Source organism: Phaenicophaeus curvirostris, chromosome 5, assembly GCF_032191515.1.
Source record: "Phaenicophaeus curvirostris isolate KB17595 chromosome 5, BPBGC_Pcur_1.0, whole genome shotgun sequence".
NCBI classification, from domain to species: Eukaryota; Metazoa; Chordata; class Aves; order Cuculiformes; family Cuculidae; genus Phaenicophaeus; species Phaenicophaeus curvirostris.
Window position 1 is genome coordinate 12,097,574 of NC_091396.1, and position 20,399 is coordinate 12,117,972.

The following is a 20,399-nucleotide window of genomic DNA, read 5'->3' on the forward strand; positions in this document are numbered from 1 at the left end:
TGATTGCGCTTTTCATTACTGGAAAAGAAAGAAGGTTGCTTACAAAATTTGGTAGACAAGGATTAAATACAGTTTGCCTGCTTTCATCTTGTGCAGGGACTGCTAGTTGTCTGTGTACAGTTAGCTTGTGATGTAGCAACAGGGCATGGAAAGTAATAATGATACTTACCACCTCTTCATTTTAAAGCTGTCTCATTGTGGAATTTCTCTTATAGATACAGCTTACTAGGTATACAAGGGAAATATTACTTCTAGTGGGAAATAACATTTAAAAGTTGTAAAATCATGTGGCTGATAGATATAGTATTTCTAATTTTCTTTTCAAAATTTGAATACTTCAGAGGGGAAGCCCAGCCATTGTACTTGAGAATATTTTTGGGTTTTTGTTAGATTTTTACATTTCTCTGTGTACTGAGACATGATTTTATACTGGCCGAACTAGGAATAAACATTGATTAGAGAAAGAGAAGGGATACTTCAGCCTCTACATGAGAAAGTTTGGTTTATCCCTTTGCACCCCTCTAGTATAGATACTGTAGGAGAAAAGCAGTGGGAGTTGTAACAGCATCTTAAAACATTCCCCGAGTTTGTACTGCTGATTTGATACGAGATCATTTTCATGTTTTTTCTGACTCAGCCACATGTGAGGCATTGGGAGCTGGAGCGTAGGCAGCTGTGTAACTGAATACATGTGATAGGTAAGGGGATAGCAGAGGAATAAAACTGGTAGGCTCAGATAGTAAGAAGGAAAAAAAATGAAGGCAATAATCCCTTGTAGTCAAAGGGTGTGCAAAGCTTCATGCCAGTCTCAGTGTCTTGATCTTCTGGGCTAAGAAGGCGAGGAAGAAGATTCCATAGAGGTTTGCACCTGTCTTCTATTAAATATTACTGCAGCCAAATGGAATTTTCTTCAAACAGCTATAAAATTGGAAATGTCATTTAGTGTATGTGCAAGCAAGTCTCTGTGTGTGTGTCTGTATATATATATGTGCATATTTATATGTAAGATTGCAAAGTTTGAAAAGTACTGGCTTACTGTCTTTTCTCCTGTGAAATCCAGTACTTCTTGTATGATGGTTCTCAAAGAATGAAAATACTTTCAGTGGCCTACCACCCAAATAGTCTCTTGAAAACATCTCAAGTTTTTTCATATTCAATAATCTAAAATGTGGCAAAACAGGGAGATGCCAGACATTCTTCAGACTGAGATGTGTTTACTTCTTCAAGACTACTATGTAGGAATCCAGCACGACACCATCACATGGCAGCAGGATCTTAGTCCCGGCTGTGGTCTTAGCATCTACTGTCTTGTATTGAATAGAAAAATGAAGGAAAAAAAGTCTTTTTCTCCCATTACTTTCTTTGCTCTATTGTTCTGTCCATCCCTTCCTTCAGCATTGCTGAGTACTTAGAATGGGCATAAAGGCACTTTTCCTTTGTTCACTTTCTTAAAATCAATTTCTTTCAGAAATTGAACCTGCTTCTACCAGCGAATATAAGAACTGCAAATCCAGGTCATGCAAACCATTCACCTAATCTTACATGAGGACTGTGTTTATGTTAAGCCAAAAGCAGGAACATTCTTTAATCCTCACTGTTTTCAACTATCTGTAAGTTACGGCTTTCCAGATCCAGAGGCTGTGTAACTACCACTGTACCTCTCATCTCAATACACTTAGTCCCTTTTTGAACTCACTCACATATGCTCCAATTCTTTTACATCTTCCTGTGACAACAAATTCAATTATTTAATTATATACTGTTGTGAAGAAGCTTCTTTTGTACTTAAACAATTTCCTAATAACTGCTTTTGGCACACTCATCCTTGTGTACTGTGAGAAAATAATTAATAGGCTACTATTTCCAGTCTGTTCATTATTTTTTTTAAATTTCTAACTTGCTTCTGTCCAGAAGTGTCCCTTTTCGAAGCTGAAGTGTTCTAGTTCTTTTTGCCTTTTACAATCTACAATTTCTGACCATTCTTTCTCTTATGTACCATTTGTATTGATGTTGCTTTTTATTTATTTTGAGATATGACTAGAACTGTTTAGAAAATTTGGGCACAATATGCTTATAACCTATGTTCTTATTTCTTTCCTACTAATTCTGAACATGTTTGCCTTTTTGGCTGCTGCTGCATGCTATTTTCAGAGAACTATCCAGAATGACTCAGATCTTCTTCCTGACTGGTAAAACGTAATGATGGACTCTGATTTAGCTAAGTGTATTTTATGGTTATTTTCCCTTATGTGCATTGATGCATTTTTCAGCAGTGTATTTCACCCACCATTTTATCATTCAGGTGCTTGCTCTCCCATAAACTGCTTTGGCTGACTTCAGATCTGATTATCCCATCTCATCTTTAATTAGCTGTACATGCCCTCTTTTCCAGATGCTTCATGACTATGTTGAATGCTGTAGCCCCTTTGGGAGTGCAATGTCTGCAGCAGAAAGGCAGACCTGTAGCTCTTACCCTTTATTTTCTTCTTTAAATTACAAGAGGTCTTACCCTCTTGTCCTTAAAAATAGAGTTTCCTTAAGATACTTGTGGAGAACTTTGTTAAAACTTCTCTTTGAAGACACATGACTGTATTAAAAAGCTCGTCGGCTCTGTAAAGAAACTTAATGAAATAGCAAAGTTTGGAATGCTGTACAGCCTTATATTAATTTATCATTCCCATATCTGCATCTCTTTAGTAATAAAACATTACAATAACTTCTTATGTAGGACAGTTGTTATCTGAAAGCTGGGAACTAGGATGAAAGCCTTAAGTGATAATGAAATTATAAAGCAATCAGTCCTCAAACGAGAGATTTGTTTTGTTTTGGCAGAATAGCAAAGCACTTCAAGGTCAACATCAAAATATTGAAGGAATTGTTTGGCAAGAATATCATCGTTCATTGCTTCTACTGTTTGTCTTTATCTCAGTCTCTTTAAGGTTTTTTGTTTACCCTCCATTATGTCAGGTAGATAATGTGCAGCTTTTTTGTCTCAGCATTTGCCAGAATGTTTTTCAAAGGCATTCTAAAACCTCAAAACTTTGATTATTAATAAAACTTTTGAAGCATTGACATTTCAACATTGCTTCTATTTTAGTTTAGTTGGTTCTGAGTAGTTCTATAGCACTGCTAAAATTACAATCACTTTGTAGATGTTCCTTTAAGGCATGTTTCCTAATTTTTTTACCTGGTTTTGTATTTTTTATTTCATAATATATTATAATCTTTGAAGGGTTTTGATTCCATAACTTTCTACAAAAGTTTTAAATTTAAAATAGGGAAACCACATTCCATTACTTGAATAGAATTTTGTTCAGTTTATTCTATATAAGGAAAGAATAAAAAATGGTAACATGATAAATCTCAATATATACAGACTGTATACTTGTACGCACATTGTAAGTGGGCAAATACAGAATATAATTTTGTCTCATTATATATGAAAGTTATAAAATGAGCATAATCAGACATCACAACTTCTTAAGACAGTAATGACAACAGCAATATTGAATTCTAGCATAGCTGATAAAGCACTATGAAACAGGGCTAAGAAAGATGAGTTCTGGTAGATTTAACTCAATCTCGAGATGTGAATGCTGCTCCTTCCCCACACTGTCACCTTGCTTCTCTGCCAGAAGTTATCCAACTTTTAGCAGCTGCAGTGGAACGGGACATGTCATACAACCTCAGTCATCAGCAGTTTGTGGTAAACTGCTGGTTGCACACAGATGACTAAAAGGCAAGTATGAGCCTTATTTACTTGCTCGTACTGTAGAGATGGTGCACTCCTGAAGAGACACAGAGAACAACTGGAGTGGGATCTTATATTTCTATTGCAAATTTTGACACATGATATGTCCTGTTTCTCTTTTAAAAGATTCTTCCATGAGTAGCTCTGTTCCTTTTGCCCTCTCCTCACCACCCATATTTGGATTTTAGGTTTTGAGGCCAAAATTTTAAAACCTAGTATATAAAATATAAACCCCAAAGTCTGTAATTCTCTTTCCCTGTAGAATTCTCTGGTTTAAGCTCACCTCTTTGCTAGGGGCTCCCTGTGTGCAACACTGATAAAACTGTAACAAATGCTTTTGAGGTTTTTTTTAGATGTTGATGAGAAGAGATTGTGCATAAAGCTGGTACATTATTTTTGGATCAACTCCTGGATATAATCAGGGATGGAATGGTGTTGGCTAAATAATTTTATCAGGGAAAGATTTTGACAAGTGAGGAACATTTTGCTACATTAGGCTTGTGCTATTCCAGAAGAGTAGAGTGGTTGTTGGCCTCAAAGCTTTGTTCTGAACTGTCTAATTACCCCTTTTTGGTACAGTACATGCCAGTCAGTCCATAAAAAAAGCCTTTGTTGTTATTGTGGCTTTGATCTTTATTTTTAATGTTCTTAGTTCTGGGGTTTGGCGGACAATCATTGAAAACCACAAAAATAAGGTTAGCAAACCATCTCTTCTCAAAGATTTAGAGGATTGTATTTGGTGCTTTTCTAAAGAAAATGAAAAGTTGTTGTTTTTCTCACCATGCTTTCTTGCAGATGCAAGCCAGTGAGGATAGTTTTTGAATTAGTTTTCCAAATTTTGAAGCTGCTGCATCTAGAACTTTAGCCAGTAACCAAAATGGGCCTCGTTTCATCTTTCATATGAATACCTGTAAATCCTGCTGAGAAGGATTTAAGAGTAAAAGGAATTACATACTTCATTCACTTGAATCTGTTTTTAGGAGATTAGCTTTGATGTTGCACATCTGAAAATGCTGACTTCTGTGTAGTCCATGTTCAGTAGACATATGTATTTCCTCAGAGTGAGAAAACCAGCAGCAGATGGTTAAATTCTTCTTTGAGTCCTTGGTGTCAATATCTTGAAGGTGAAGTAGCCAGAATGATCAAGCTGCTATTGGCATGAATGGTCTATAAGAGCTCTTTATTTTTAAGGATACCTGCAAAATAGAATGTTGTATTGTCACTTTTTTGCATTACCATGCTTTCTCAGCCCTGGGATTCTGTAGGTAAAGAATTTGTATGATAGACATAGTGAAAAGGCAGCTCGTGAATATTGGGTTTGTGCTTTTTGGTTTTGGGGTTTTTTTTTGTACCAGCAATAATCTCTCGTCCCTCATATTGGATTCTGATGAAGCTTAAGGGCAGAACTTTGAGAACAGAGGAAATGGGAACTTGCTTTTCTTTTCTCACAAACTGCTGGTTTCCACTTTCTGACCATCCTTTCTGTAAGTCAGCAAATCTCTTCTTTCCGAAGTGATAAGTGGTATGCTTTCTCCCTTTTCCCCACATTAAAATAAAAATTTCACATTTATTCTTCCTGAAGCTACTTCATCTGCATATCAAGTAAGGATAAACCAAGGACAAGTTTTCTCTCCTGTAGTTTTGGCTGTGGGTGCTAGACTACAGCCACTGGGAAATATCCTTCTAGTAGAATTTCTGTTCCTTGATCAGGCCATGTATACTTCAGGCCAAGTAGCTGAATTTGGCATCTAAGAACAGAAGTCACGACCCAACTCAAGTCAGTGATACAGCCAGATATTACATGAGAGGCTTGCAAGCACTACCTGAGATAAAGCCTCTCTCCTGGGATACTGATGTTTTCAAACTAGAGATAGTGAGCAGAACCTTACTTTTAAGTAATCAGTTGAAGTATCTGTGTAGTTAGCCAGCTGTAATGCTAGTATGACACATTATTAAAAAATTCAGTCGGAATTCAGCTACCCTCAATCTTTTTATTTCAAGGACTAGTTTGCATTGGGAATTCAGAACAAGCACTGGTCCAGGTTGAAATCAGAACGAAGTATGCAAAGCCATAATGTTAGCTGCTTGCAAAAGGGTTCATCTCTCAAAGCTTATCAAATGTTATTTATGAGTGAGGTTTAAATCGATGCTGTGGCCACATTATGAAATACCCTTCTAAAGAATACAAATTAGTATTTTATTGTATAGGAAAAGCTGTGTTGTAAGCATGCCTAATGGAACAGTTTCTGTGCTAACATACTATTTCTGCATGTTTGATGGAGTTTGGAGTATTTATTTTACCTCCATCTTAATTACTACATCATCCTGTCTGACAGAATATCTGTGCAGTCCTGTGATTATTAAATCAAATCCTCTTTGTTGGTTTCACCCTGAAATTTGGAACTGTCTTAATTAGCTCAGATAACTGAAGAGGAAACACAGCTCTGAGGACTTTGTTGCTGTTTCGGCTAATGTATGTACCTCATCGGAGAGTCATCCCATCCATTGCTACCTTGGCCAGCTAAATGTACATTGAAGTTCTTTGCTAAATTCATCAATAAGAGGGTGTTTTTTCTATCCCCATGTATTGTAGGTCTTTGCTTTTAAATCCCGGTGCAAAAAAAACCCCACTTCCTCCAAACTATTAAAAGTCTGACTACATATAGTACATAAGTTGAACTGTCCAGTAAACAGACATCTCTTTGCATCACACCTTTTAAAAATTAAATTCAAATTAAGATCAAATCAGTCAGGGAATGCTTATTGTAAGAACTTCATACTGTGAAAATAATACCATGTGCCTACATCTGAAATGTACTTTTCAGTATATTTTTAATATGGCCTCAGAAACGTGCTTTCAGTAGCAAGGAATAACACAGCCCACAGAAAACAGCAGATGATTCAGCAATACAGGCAAAAGACCTTCACAAAGTATGTTTGCAAAATCTTGTATTGCTTTAATAGATCTTTTGAGCAAGAACAGGGCTTTTACCCCCGATTCTGCATTGACATCATACTTGAATGATACACTCCCCTCTTTGGATAATACTGAAATGAATTATCATCCTTTGTGTAATTGATCTTTTAATATTATGACCTGTTTCTGAAGCTAGATATTGATAAATTAGTGTAGCTGCTGGCTTTCAAGTTTTTTCCATTTAAAGCAAAAGAGCCTAACACATGATATTATTAAATGTTATTGCTTATTCACAATTCTATATCATATGTTAGCAGGAGAGAAGAGGTCTGTGTGTTGGGTTTTTCTTCTTCACAGATGTCTGCGCCTAAAGAGTCAATGAGTAATCTAGTGATAAAATTGAACTGTTTCTAGCAAAAGCAACAATTCTTGTGATCTAACATATAGCATCTCTGTATCCAAGTTGGGACGTTACAGTCTAGGTGAGTGAACTACCAGATCAATGCAAAAAGCAGCTGAATAATTGGATTCAAATAATGTGGTTAGTTCATTGGCATTACATGTCACCTGGCATTACGAGTGAAGTTCCTTGAGGTTTTATCCGTTTATTAAATGTGGAGGAGGAGTAGGAATCCCCCAGGATGTTGATAAACTTGAGCAAATGCAGGGAAAGCCACTATGGTAGTCAGCAGACACACATCCCTTGAGGGGATGCTGAGGAAATGAATTGATATTGCTTAGCCTGAGGAAGAAACTAGTTGTAGTGTCACAATACTTAAGAAGAGCTTACTAAAAGGATGGACTCGGGGTCTTTACAGAGGTGCATAGCAGGAGAATGAAAGACAATGGTCATGAAGTACAACAAGGGATGTTCTGACTGAATGTAAGGACAGGGTAGGGGGAATTACTGTGGGGGTAATTAAACACTGGATCAAATCTAACAGAAATGCTACAATTTCTGTCCTTGGAAGACTTCAAGTTCCAATTGGACAAAGTCCAAAGCAACTTAGTTCAGCTGCTTTAGTGCTGACCTTGCCTCAAGGAGGAGGTTAGTCCCAATGACCTTCCAGCCTGAAGAATTTCTTGGTTCTGGGAACTGATTCTCCAATCTGGCCATCAAAGAGGCACATATAACCTATTTGTAGTCAAAAAAGCAGACAGTAGTTCAAGTCCACGTGATGGCTTATTGTTTGAATAAGTTGATACTACAGTTACTCCTTTCCTGGTGTACAGCAATATTTAAAAACCTTAGAGGAATTTGAATCTTAATCCTTCTCTCATAAAAAGGAAGCGAGATACCTTCATGACCTTTTGGGTGCGTTGATTTTTGCAATGCAAACACAAACATCTACATGTGTCACCATAGTAAGCAACTGTGAATCTGATTTTGTCCAGGAAGCATAAAAGGAAAATAAAATACTTGTCTTGCTGCTTTGCCATTTATCTATGCAAGATGAAGAGCTGAGTGTCATCTCCCTGCCTGAAGGCCACAAAGACATTTTTGGCTCCCAAAGAAATCTGTCTATTGTAAGTGTGCCCTCTGGGATTACCCTTTGTAACAGGCAAAGAATTTTGTATGATTTCTTCATTTAGAAATTTTTTTGCTTGACTAGCAACAAGACTCTTGGGTTGCTATGCAAGAGTGTTCTGCCATAACTGCCTAATTGCCTTCAATTTATTTGTGTTTCTAAGTTAGGCCTTTGATAGTAATTTTTTCCAAATCATATAAAGATGATATCCAGCTGTCCTGCAAAATAGAATAGTTCATTGAATGTTTATATGTAAAAATTGAATTTGAAAATATTACTTCAAGAAACAATCTTGAGATTTTTCTGAAATAAGAATGAATTGGCATCACAGGACAGGATTTTTTCCCCTTGATCTTATCTGTCTCCCCCTCCCACAAGCAAATTTGTTCTCTTTTTACACTAGCGAAGAATACAGTTGAGTGGTAATTTGAGGAAATATCATCTCAAGCTCCCAACTCTGCCTACATTGCAGACAAAAATAAATGTGTAACTAGAATGTGATGTATAATGCATGCAGTCCAGACAGTAGAAACATATCTAGGTTTCTCCAAATCTTTGAGGAGGTGAAAGAAACCCAAATGACTCTGTGTTACTTGAGTTCATGATGCTTATTTAGGCAAAAGTATGTTTAGTGATAATATTATCTCCTAGTATTCTTAATACTACTGTCATTAGCAATTTCTGTTGGGTGATTTAGCAGTGCATGGGTCCTGCATCAGAGGGATCTTTCGGGAGCATAGGAAAAAGATTGATGCTGCCTCCTAAACAAATTTGCATGTTTCTTGTAAGTTGTTTAGGAGGAGGAAGAGAGCATCATTTTTTACCCGCATATAATTTTCAAAGTTTTTGGATTCTCTCGTATTTTAGGTCGCTGCCTTTATGTTGTAAAGCAATAGGTTTTTCTCTAGATACTTCCTAGCTCTAGATTCCTTTTAACCACCCTCCTGAATGACACTTAATGTACTGTTCTCCCACTCTTATTTTCACACTTTCTTATATACTGTTCCCTATGCTTAGAAATCCTAATTCTTGATGCCAAATACCCACTCACTTCATGTTCACATTCTTCCTTTAAATTGCATTTCCTTAAAGTCTATCAAAAATAATCTGCAAGTTAAGAAACGTTTCGACTCTGCCTTTAGATCTGACAGTCTTCTGATCATCAGATTTGCAGGCTGAGCTCTTTAACTTCTGTATAACAATAGTATGTCAGAGCCTAATTTTTTCCTTAAGATCACATGCACTATCTTTTCCACCAAATATATATTTCAAAGTACCCCAAATTTCAGCCCAGCTGCTTTCCTAGCGGCCATATGGCTGTGCTCTGCTGCTTGTTTTCTTGTTCTCATTCTAGCTGAAAGCCCACTCATGGATGAAAAATGAGGTCAGTAAGAAGTAGGATGAGGTAAAAATTTTGTTGGCAAGTTAACAGAACTTATGGAAACAGCTATCTATGAATTGTGCAGTGGTGGGGTTTTTTGTCTGTGTGTGGGTTTTTATATGCAAAACAAAAGAAAGAATTTTTGAAATTATAGAAGCATATTTGTTTAGGAGTGATGAGTTAAAATTTAAAATGCAGGAGACATGTCTGAAAACTCCTGGCTAGTAAGATCTGTTAGGCTGTTACAACTGTTTCATGACCTAGTCTGACACCTGGCACGCCTGTGCACACAGTTCTTCACGTGTAGCAAAGGTTTGTTCTGTGGCTTTGGAAGACAATTTCCTGTGAGGTAAGGGATCAGTCATAATTAAAATCTTAAATCACTCATGGGTACACAGTTGGAATGCTTTCTCTAAACAAAGATTTGAGCAGAAACCTTTATTTAGCTCAGTGAAATATATAGGTGGCTTTCACTATTATGTTTTGAAAGATTGAACATATGTCTTCATATTCAATTTCTTCTGCTTTCTTGCTTGCTTTTCTTGTTGCATCTTCCTTGCTTAAAAAAAAAAAAAAAAATGGGGGGAGAGAGGATACATGCATTGCTTTCTATTTCTCTCACTTAAAATAACCGTGGAAACAGCTACCAGTTAAGTTACTGTAACTGGAGTTCATGCTGAATGTAAGCATTTAAATGAGGGGGAACAGATGGCTAAAAAACTTTCAAGTCTGGAATCCCTGAGGAAGTGCCACCTTCCTTTGGTTCTCCTACCACAGTTGTCCTGTTTTCTCCAGCACAGAGAGTGGGGAGTGCCAGATTCTTGCAATGGCATGGCTGGGGAGAAGCCTCTGCACTAAGAATCTTGTAGATCTGTTCTTTCCCATAAATCCTCTGACTGTCCTTTACCATACAAGAGCTGAGTCCAGTATCTTAGGCACATACTTAACCAGATAAAATTACATTATTAGAGTTTTCTCTTAAGCTGATTCATTCAAAGAAACCCCCAGAATGAATAAAAACTACAAATGAACCAGAAGATATTTTTTGTGAACTTGTATGCAAATCTTACAAGAATTTGTTTTCACAGGGAAGTGATGCTACTTAAAACCTCTTTTCCTTCAATTCTTTTTCATGCTGAATAAAAACAAAACCTGAAAACAAAGACTTTGTATCTAAGCTAGAGTAATTTATAAAAGTGTGATTTGTGCAATATTAACTCCTAGCTGCTCTTAAGAGAAGCTGAATCAGGAATCAGGCTGACTAAAATACACTTACCTAAAAAGAAAAAAATTAATTTTTTTTTTTAATCTGCACCTAGTAGTCTAAGCAGTTAGTGAAATACTGCTCCTTGGTAATTCTAAAACATGTACATTCTTCAGCTGTTTGCTGATTGTCTGAGCATAAGATTTGTCCTAGGATTCTTGCAAAAAAGTTGTAAGCCACTCCTCCAATTGCTGTGCTGCAAGAGAAATAAACCTAAATACTGACTGCTAGCAAAACCAAACTGAAATTATTACTAATACAAATGAAGTTGGCTGATAGCATTTCACAGCAAAAAATGCTGTTTTCATATACAATTGCAATCTTTTAGTAAGTCTTAGATTTCTTTTTAGCTATGTCAAAATAACCGTGAGTGAAACCGAGTCAAATTAGTTTTTCTCTTAATGTATCAGGGAAAAGCCTAAAGCTGGGACTAGAATGGATGCTGTTGGTGTTAAGTACACAACTGCCAGAAAACATTATCCATTAAACTCTGTGGGAGTTAGCTATCAGACTTCTTTAAACTCTGGTACTAAATTTTAAATACATAACCCAGCCAAGAGCCTTGTGGGTCTTGTTAGTAATGGGTCAGCATCACCTCTCACCCCTAAACTTGTTTTTCAATCTCAGCAGAGTGTCATTACTAGGCACTACTATAGAAATTCTCCTGAGTGCTCCCAGTCAGATCAAGCTGGGCATGCATCAAAGAAACACTTTGCTTTCTGCCTGGCCTAACTTTTCCTTTCTCTCATTCAAGCAGATTATTGAAAACCATAAAGTTTTATGTTTTTGAGCTATGAGGAAAACAGGAAGCAGAGAAAGGAATTCTTTCCTGTCCTGCTGCTCTGAAAGCAAGCCCTCTACAGGCAGCTTGGAGTCCTGAGGAAGACTGTACCCATTGAGTCCAAGAGACAGAAATTTTTTAGAAGCTGGGACACATTCACTGTATTCTTCTTACACTATATTCTTCCTTTAAAATACTTTCATGACACAATTATTCATACTTGTCCCTTGTCCCTGAGATTACAACCTGGAATTGTTCTGATTGTCAAGAAGTATTATCTCAGTTGCTCAGGAATTAATGTTCAGAAATAAATCTCAATACTTCTCAGAATGGAAATAGATGCTTTGAATTCACGTAGTAGTTGCATACACTTTGTATGCCCCAGTGGTATTGTTCTGTATCTTATAAACAGGAACACCGCCCTGTCTTCCAGACTCTACCTTGTACAGTTGTATGGATATTAAGGTGGGTGGAACTCAGATCATTACAGTTATCACAAAGATACCTTATATTAGTTCTGGCGCTATGACTGTGTGTTTTGGTAAACTGACTAATGCAGCATCTTTATATCTTGCAAACTTAACTATTTAATATGAGAAACTATTCTCTTGTCATAAACATCAGTTGCAGTAGGACACAATCAATTTGTTTCCTGTGTTGCAGACAATAAAGGAAGTGTTTTCCAGCTTCCCTGTAGTATCTCTTGTCCCCTAGGATAAGCATAAACGAGTCAGCTTTAGTTGTGAGTTGTTTTTTGGTTTGGTTTTTTTTAACTTTTCCAGTAAATGTTTCTATTATACAAAAATGTTGAGGTCATGGTGCAAAATATGAAAGGTTTTCTATTAAGATACTCTGAGTCTGATTTTATAGGGTTTGGTTCTTTCGGTTTATCCTGTTGGGGTGTTTTCAAATATTTTGGAACAGCTAATGTATGCCAACAAACTTTACTTGTGTATCTTAAAAGAGTATAATCTTACTTTGTGTTTGAAAACTTATTCTGTAGTACAAACATAAGAAAAACACCCTGTTTTGCTCATGCTTGGTTTAAATTAAATAAGTTTAGTGTTTGTAAAGTACTTCAAAGCTGCAAAACCTGATTAAAAATGCTGCATCAATTCCATATGGTTTTGCAGCTATACAAAAGGAGCGCCAAGAGATATCTCTCTGGTATGGTAATGTTCTACAACCACTTTGCAGGACAACAAAGAAAAAAGTTACACAAAGCAGGTCAGTTGTGCAGTTCAGCTGTATTCATGGGTATGCAACTCCCAGTGTTGACAAATGAGAATTGCTTGTCTTGACTGCGGGCAGTATGAGGTCAAGAAATAGTAATAAAATGCTTTCTTAACTGTTTATTTCTGCTTTTTTTTTAATACATCCTTGTTGTGACTTGACAGAGCATTTGAGGTCAACTGCCAAGCTATCAGTGGAGATGGAGTAAGGCACCTTCATCTAAGCCTTCGTTAACACAGTATTCAGCCGTGACTCAGAGAGGGTAAGTTAACTGATTATACTTAGCTTTCTCTACTATGGTAAAATGAGTTGCAGAGAGAACACACTGAAAGCCAAGGGCCTCTAAATACTTTTCCCTTTTATGGAATAGAGCTCCCAGATCACCATTTCCTGCAGATTGTGCTCTAAGCCTACACAGTGGTAAAAGAAAGTTCTCTGCATTCACTGATCTATATCTGACTACAATTTTGAGCTCAGGGGATCATTTTTTTCCTAACTATTTTAAGCAGTAAGTTTACAATAACAGACCAAACAGTTAAAAATCTTCCATCCTCAATTCTTTCTTTCTTTTTCTTGCTTTTTTCTTTACGTTGTCTCATCTTAGTGTGGGCATAAGCAGAATCTGCTAAATAGGATAGGTTTGGGTTTTTTTAAACTCATTTTGTAGGTGCAAAAGGCTTGTGCAAGCTAAGGTTGTAGATCTTTGCCCACATCCACTCTTCTTGTGACATGTGAGTTAATCTCTACAAGCATTCAATTTGATAAGGTAATTTTGAAGCTCTTGCAGTTTCTAAAAGACTGGGACTTTGAGAGGGGTCTTCTACTCTGATAAAACACTACAGTAATCTCATGGCATCCCTTCATAGGATACAGGTAGGCCAAACAGAGTTTGATCAATGCCTAACAAAAGAAGTAACAGAGTCTTGAAATTGTATTTGTGACTAGGATGCCTATGTGAGTTTATGCACCTAGACTGTTTTTAAAGTACAGCTGTATTATTTTATCTATCCTTTCAATATCTTCTGGGGCAATAATTACAGTTGTTTCAGTTGGTACCTCACTGTATTGGATATATTGTTAACATATTGTTTCCTCTTTGACCAAGATGCATTTATGCTTGTGGAAAGGAGATAAAGCTGGCACTGGCAGCACAATTCCAAATGCTGTCCAGCTGGCAGATGAGCCAGGCTCACAACCAGGGAAGTCATGCTCTCTGCACTTTGGCTCAGGGTTCAATAAGGTTGTAAGGTGTTTCTGTAGATAAAGGTGTGAATTTCTGTAGGTTCCGAGACTGCACTCCTCCCTAATGCTCTACTGAAGAATTAAAAATGTACCTGCCAGGGAAATAAGTTTTCCAAAGACATCTCTTTTATTTTATTCCTACATTTGTGAGGTGCAGATAAGCTCCTCTAATTCTTGTTAAGAGTTTTCTCATGAGGCTCCTTTTTTCTGTATGATTTGATTCTCATTGACATTTGCTTGGGCTATTTTCATTGCCTAATCAAATAGACATAAGGTCACGAAATGTCCTAAGTTGGAAGGGACCCACAAGGACCATTGAGTCCAATCCTTTCCCTGCCTAGGACAATCCCAAAATTCACACCATGTGTCTGAGGGCTTTGTCCAAACACTTCTTGAATATTTTTAGGCTCGGCACCATGACTGCTTCCTTGGGGAGCCTCTTCCAGTGCTGCACCACCCACTGAGTGAAGAACCTTTTCCTATTATCGAACCTGAGGTCACTTCAGCAGTGATGGAAGAGCTAGTATATTAGTCACTATCTTAAGGTTCCATCGCTTCTACACCTTTGCCTTTACAACTAGTAACAGAAGGCAGTGACTGATACAGAAAATGACAGAACAACTTGTATGGAGCAAGATGGTGGCTTCATTGGCTCCATCCATTTGCATTTACAAGATATGATATTTGTACTGATTAAGCATCATAAAGTCTTTAAAGGACTGGACTATTGATTTTAAGAACACTGCACAGGTTAAAAAAAATATTTTAGGTCAAAAAAAAATAATTCAGGAGTATTAGAGTATTAATTAAAGGAGTAAGAATAGAACTGTCCTTGTGCATTTTGTTGAAATGCCAGTAAGCAGCAGCCCTTACTTTGGCACTCTAGAGGACTGCAGCAGAACAGTTAAGTTTTGCAAAGATGGCATTTGTTTTCAGAAGCCTCAGAATAATTATATGCAAGCTTTCACTGTTCTGATACAATACTTAGCACTGAGGTTTTCAGGACAGTTATTGGGGAAGAATGGAATGTCAGAAGAAGAAATTTTCCTACTCATCAGCACCTTAAAAACTTGGAGCTTTTTACTGTTTGCAAGATAGCTCTGTAAGGAAGTCAGAGTAAGGTTCTAATTGTGTCGGAGATGCACTGGACTCAGTTCGCTCCAAATCCAGATGTTAAGGTAGCATAAATTGATCGCATTACCCTCTGTTCTCCCTTAGCTGTGTTCAAGATTTGTCCCTTTCTATTCTTAGAAAGCCAGCTGATTTTTCTTTCCTTTTAAAGATTTTTGCTTTTTAAATCTGAAAAATGAACTGAAACTTGATGTGCTTAATAGCTCTTTCTTGTTTCAATATGACTTGCATTGCTTTTTTAGGTTTAGTATGTACTAGGAACTCAGCTAAGACCAGGAATAAACCACTTTGATGCAATAGCTTATACAGCTCCACATAATACTGCAAATTCACTTTGGCCATGACTTGAAACATTCCTGACTTTTCAGGCCAAGCATTCTGTTAAGTCGAGCTTATCAGAACCACTATAAATTCATAAGGCAAATACTAAGAGGGATTAGATAAACAGCCAAATTTATATCTTCTCAGTTTTGTTTGTGTTTGAGTTCTTTCAAACTCAGAAAGTGCATAGGATGCCAGGATTTTGTTACAGAGATGAAAAAGAAGTCCACGTCACATTTTGGGTTACCTTGCTTTTATCTCATTCTTGTGTGCTGTTGATAGTTGGTGACTGATACAAAAATACTTAAATGTTGAAAGATACAAATGTTTAATGCTTATTAAAATATATAGAATCATAAATGCCTATTTTCCACCATATTAAGGACTTCAAAGATATTTTGTGTTAATAAACCCTTTTAAGTATTTTTATTTATAGAAAGCTTCCTCTGCTCTTATTTGGAATCAGAAGTGGGTAAAATCATGATACAAGTATCAGCCTCAACTTATTGCAGGAGAGATAGAAATTTACCTGTAACAGATTCAGAATGTCTACAAAAGCTTGAAACATGCTGTTCCTGCAGCATGTATTGCTCTGAAAAAATTAGTGATCATTTTTAATCTGTTAGTTCTGCATTAAATTAATGTGGGGTGGCCTTTTATCCCTCTTCTAAGTAAATGAGAAAGTTCCAGTTTCAAATGTAACATGAAATAAATATAATAAAATTATGGGTCTTAGAGGATTCTCTAATCCAACACTTTTACACATTCTGTAGGTTTTGCAGCATAGAAAAGTTTTGCTCCATGAAAGCTGAGGTGAGGAACTCATCACTACTGAGGCTGCTTCAGTGTTTCCTGTGAATGGTTTTGTTGTGCTCTTTTTTTTTTTCCAATCAACACAAGTATTTTGACAATCCCAATTGTCAGCCTCAACAACTGACATGTTTCTGAATATATGTTTGCCTTTCCCTGAGAGGGAAGGGAAAACTGTAGAATCTAAATCTTGCAACACTGAGAAGTGCCTTGAACTGCAGATCCATCATATTCCCATCCATCATATTCCATCTATCTTGATTTCCAGAAGAGTAAAAGAATTGAGAGGAGATTAGTAATTCAGGCTTGCAGGAAGAAGATGTGTTTTGAAGGCTGAATCTGTACTTGTTGGGTGTATTTATCTCCTAGCTCACTACTGAAGTTATGTTACTGTTTGTGTGTATAGCTCCGTTTTTTCACACAGCTGTGAATTAATTGTAAAGGGAATATAGTTAGATCTTTCGAGTCCAGACAGAAACTGTGTACTAGATTGTCTCTGATAACTGCACTGTCTGTCATCTGCAGGCACCAGCAAGGAGCTGAATGATTTATTTATGAGGACTGTTCCTTAACTATCCGGTAGGTGTCACAGTAAGTCTTGTAACACTAACGCTGAAGTTATTAAGATTAGAACTTAACATTTCTCACCTTCAGACTACTGTACAGGCTTTAATGCTATCTTGTGAAGGCAGTAGCTCTTATTGATACTAATAACAAGAACTTTCTCAGCTAATAATCAGTGCTTTGGGGTTTTTTCCCCCATTTGGGCATTGCTGTTATTTTGCCTCGGCAGTGCCTTGCACAGTGTTGTCTTGTGCAGACGTACACCAGGTCATTGCACGATTCACCTAGGCCTTGCTCTTGCTCAGAGGTAGAGTGCCACCTTCTGAGTTAACAGTTTTAATTCTTTCTTTGAGATCTGAGATCACACTCCGTAGCATTAGGACCTCGCTAGTTACTAAAGACATATTATGCATATTCAGGATGCTGTTTCCTTCTTGGAAAAGGGTGGTTTGGTCATAGCCAAAACAGTCATAGGAATGAAAAAGAATCTGTAAAATGGAGGGAAGAGACAAAAATAGCAACAAGAATGGAGGTTGTCTGTTTTGAATGCATTTACTGTTATACTTGACCTTGAAAGCTTTAGTTAATAAAACACAAGATAGCATTTTTAATTTTAAACTTTAAAACTGTTTGTTGTTGAAAAGTGATCTCAGCGTTAGAGCATAGGATTTTAAATGGATTTGATTTGTATTTTTGGCATCTAACACAGCCTGCAGATCACAAGGCCTCTCAGCGCTTATGCCTTCAGGCTAACTTGAAACAGATATTCTCAGCAGTGCATGGTCCTGTTAGTCCACATTGCAGTTCCACGTGCTTCACACTATCCACCATGCCAACCTTACCTGAAGACAAGGGACAATCAAAAGAGGTACAGCACTACAGTTCTCCTCCAGCCAAAGTAAGCACTCTCACAAAGGTGTTTTCTGACACTTGTTGGAAACCTGAGGATGAATCTGTTTGCGTATATTCAGAAGTTTATAAAATAACATATAATCATTGCTATGTATTAGCGTGTTTTGATTAATTGATGAAGCTATGAATGATCTTTCAGTTGATATTCTTAGAATTCTTCAAATAGTTTAGAGACTAAGGAATGAGAACTGAAGTTGCTCAAGCATTTGTTTATCAATTTGATCCGGAGGCTTACATGTCTCTTTGTCCTGACCTATTTATATGAAAGCTGTCCAAAAATTTCCTTTGTGATGTTGTTACAGAGAACTTTAACCTCTGAGAAAAGAACTTAGGCTTGTACTTCACAGTAGTCTTGAAACAACCTAGTATTGCCTTTACAGATATGGGAGATGCTATACAATTCATGCGTGTGTGAAAGAAGATCGGCTTTTTGGTTTGTAGTCTTTCTCAATGCTTTAATTGCCACAGTACTAGCTGAACATATACTGAAACTATACAGAGAGCAGCTGGGCGCTCCCCAGACATATTCATTATCTCGCTACTCAAATTTGTGGCATCTACATGTTTTTACATGTTTTACTTGCAGGTAAGTAAAAAATCAGTAACAGATGAAAATTCTCCCTTTTGAATAATTTATTCCACTGATAAAAAGTAATTTTGTGTTCTAATGAAGTGGGGATTTTTTTTTAATTGTTAGTTTAGCTGAAGTAAAGAACCTTCATGTGATTAGAAAAACACAGGTTATCAGATCATCCCAGTTTATGCAAACTGGTGTAAAGAAAGAGAGGATTTATAATCTGGCACATCCTCAGTTAAAATTGTATCGCTGTCACTGGCATTGACGACACTATATTCTACCCTTTAGGTCAAAACATCCGCTACTTTAACATTGTTAGAAAATATTGTCAGCAGTGAGCCCTACACTGAATTTGTCATGCATTCCATCTAAATTGCACATTGTGCTGAGTGTTGGTTTCCTGGCTTAAGATAAACACCCCAGATGGATGCAAGTTCATCAGCTTGTTAGCTGAGCACATATATTAGGTCAAGGTGATTTTTATTTTTTTAAACTCACCCATGTGAATAGTATTTTAGCACAAAGGCTTGTTGGGTAAAACAAACCCAAAGAGAAAACAAAACAAAACATAAAAAGCTAGCAGGCATCAATTAAACTCTGTGCTTGTCCAATGGGAGAAATGAAGGATTCCAACCATCTAATCTATAATAAAATTCTTAAAAATACTTTTTGAATACCTTATGCAGGATTTTCAGAGGTATGCCTTAAGTGAAGTATGATAATGTGATAGTTTATGAATCAGTTAACTGTGATAAAAGCTTTGTTTTAGATAAATTGTTACTTTCAGGCACAAAGTACCAGTGGAAGGATTTTAACCAACATGGTGCCCATGAGCCTACTTAAGGATAGGAACTAGCCAGTGTTGTGATAATTTGATCTTGTTCATACCTCTTATGGTATGGGCTTTGAGTCTTGCTGCAGTCCGGTTCTACAGCATGACTATGTAATTGAAATAGCTTATTGTTGTGAGATAACGACTTGCAAGCAAGGAGAGGGCATCAGAAGGAACTAACAAATGGTGGACTTGTTTTCTACCACTGAACAAAACTTTCCAAATCTGGAATCTCATCTTAAGTGCTGTCTGGTGTCTAACAGTTTCCTCATTCTGTTTCTGGAGATGCTTCCCCACATTCCCTGCATGCACAAATGCACGTACATTCACTAAACAGTTCTGAGAAAAAGAAAATGAACCTTATATCACACCTAGTTTCTTCCTTACTTCAAGTATCTTTTACATGATGAGAAAACTTGGGCTGTATTTCTCAAATTCATTTTGGTTTTCCAACAACTATGGTTTTCCATTTCCATATTTCTTACAGCATTCTGACTAACCTTAAACAACATTCATCAAAGTATTCATCAGCTCTGTGTTCCTGAGAGAAGCAGATGTGAAATTACCATTAAAACAAAGAACTTTAGCCCCTTATTTGAAATATTATCTGAATTAAAAGTATAAAGTTTAACCTGATTTCAGTTTTTCAGTATAAAAAGTATCATTTCTACATATGTAATGTATGCTTGCAGTAAGAAAATTAGGCCCTTACCAGTTATGTTAAAAGATTTATACTGGCCTATAAATCTCCCCACACTTTTAGGGTTGCTTGTGAGCTGCCATGTTTCCCTGTTTTTAAATTAAAAATCCTTATTTTTATTTCCAGCTTTCTCATTGTTTCCCAAGCATTATTTTACTGACTCTCCTGGCTGCTGTGGAAAAGTCTGTCTCAGATGTTCATAATATTTCTCATATGCTGATTATTCCATCATTTAAGCTTCTGAATTTCATTTTTATTATTATTGTTATTTAAAATTGCCTTGTACTTTTATCAAATCACTGCATGTTACCTCTTTTGTTCTGAAGGAGATGTCCAGTGTTTATTTTGTCTGTTCTCCCGCCTCTTTCAAGTAAATGCAGTTACTACTGAATTTCATTACTTTACTTGCTTAACCTTCAGCTCAGTATATCACTTAAACATTCAAAATTAAGCT

At 36.7% G+C, this 20,399-nt stretch overlaps 1 protein-coding gene across 8 annotated transcripts in view; it reads left to right on the forward strand.

The window, feature by feature from the left end:
* Window positions 1-20,399, forward strand: part of IRAG1 (inositol 1,4,5-triphosphate receptor associated 1) — a 76,303-nt gene that overhangs the window by 15,721 nt on the left and 40,183 nt on the right. For 4 of the 8 annotated variants that reach the window (XM_069857578.1, XM_069857581.1, XM_069857582.1 and 1 more), the window contains exon 1: window positions 17,639-17,822. In XM_069857578.1, coding sequence (XP_069713679.1) covers window positions 17,754-17,822 — 69 coding nt within the window. In that variant the 5' untranslated portion in view covers window positions 17,639-17,753. Of the gene's footprint in view, window positions 1-13,020; window positions 13,119-16,885; window positions 16,940-17,633; window positions 17,823-20,399 lie in introns of those variants that run through there. The other 4 variants (XM_069857585.1, XM_069857583.1, XM_069857584.1 and 1 more) reach the window with 2 other exon arrangements.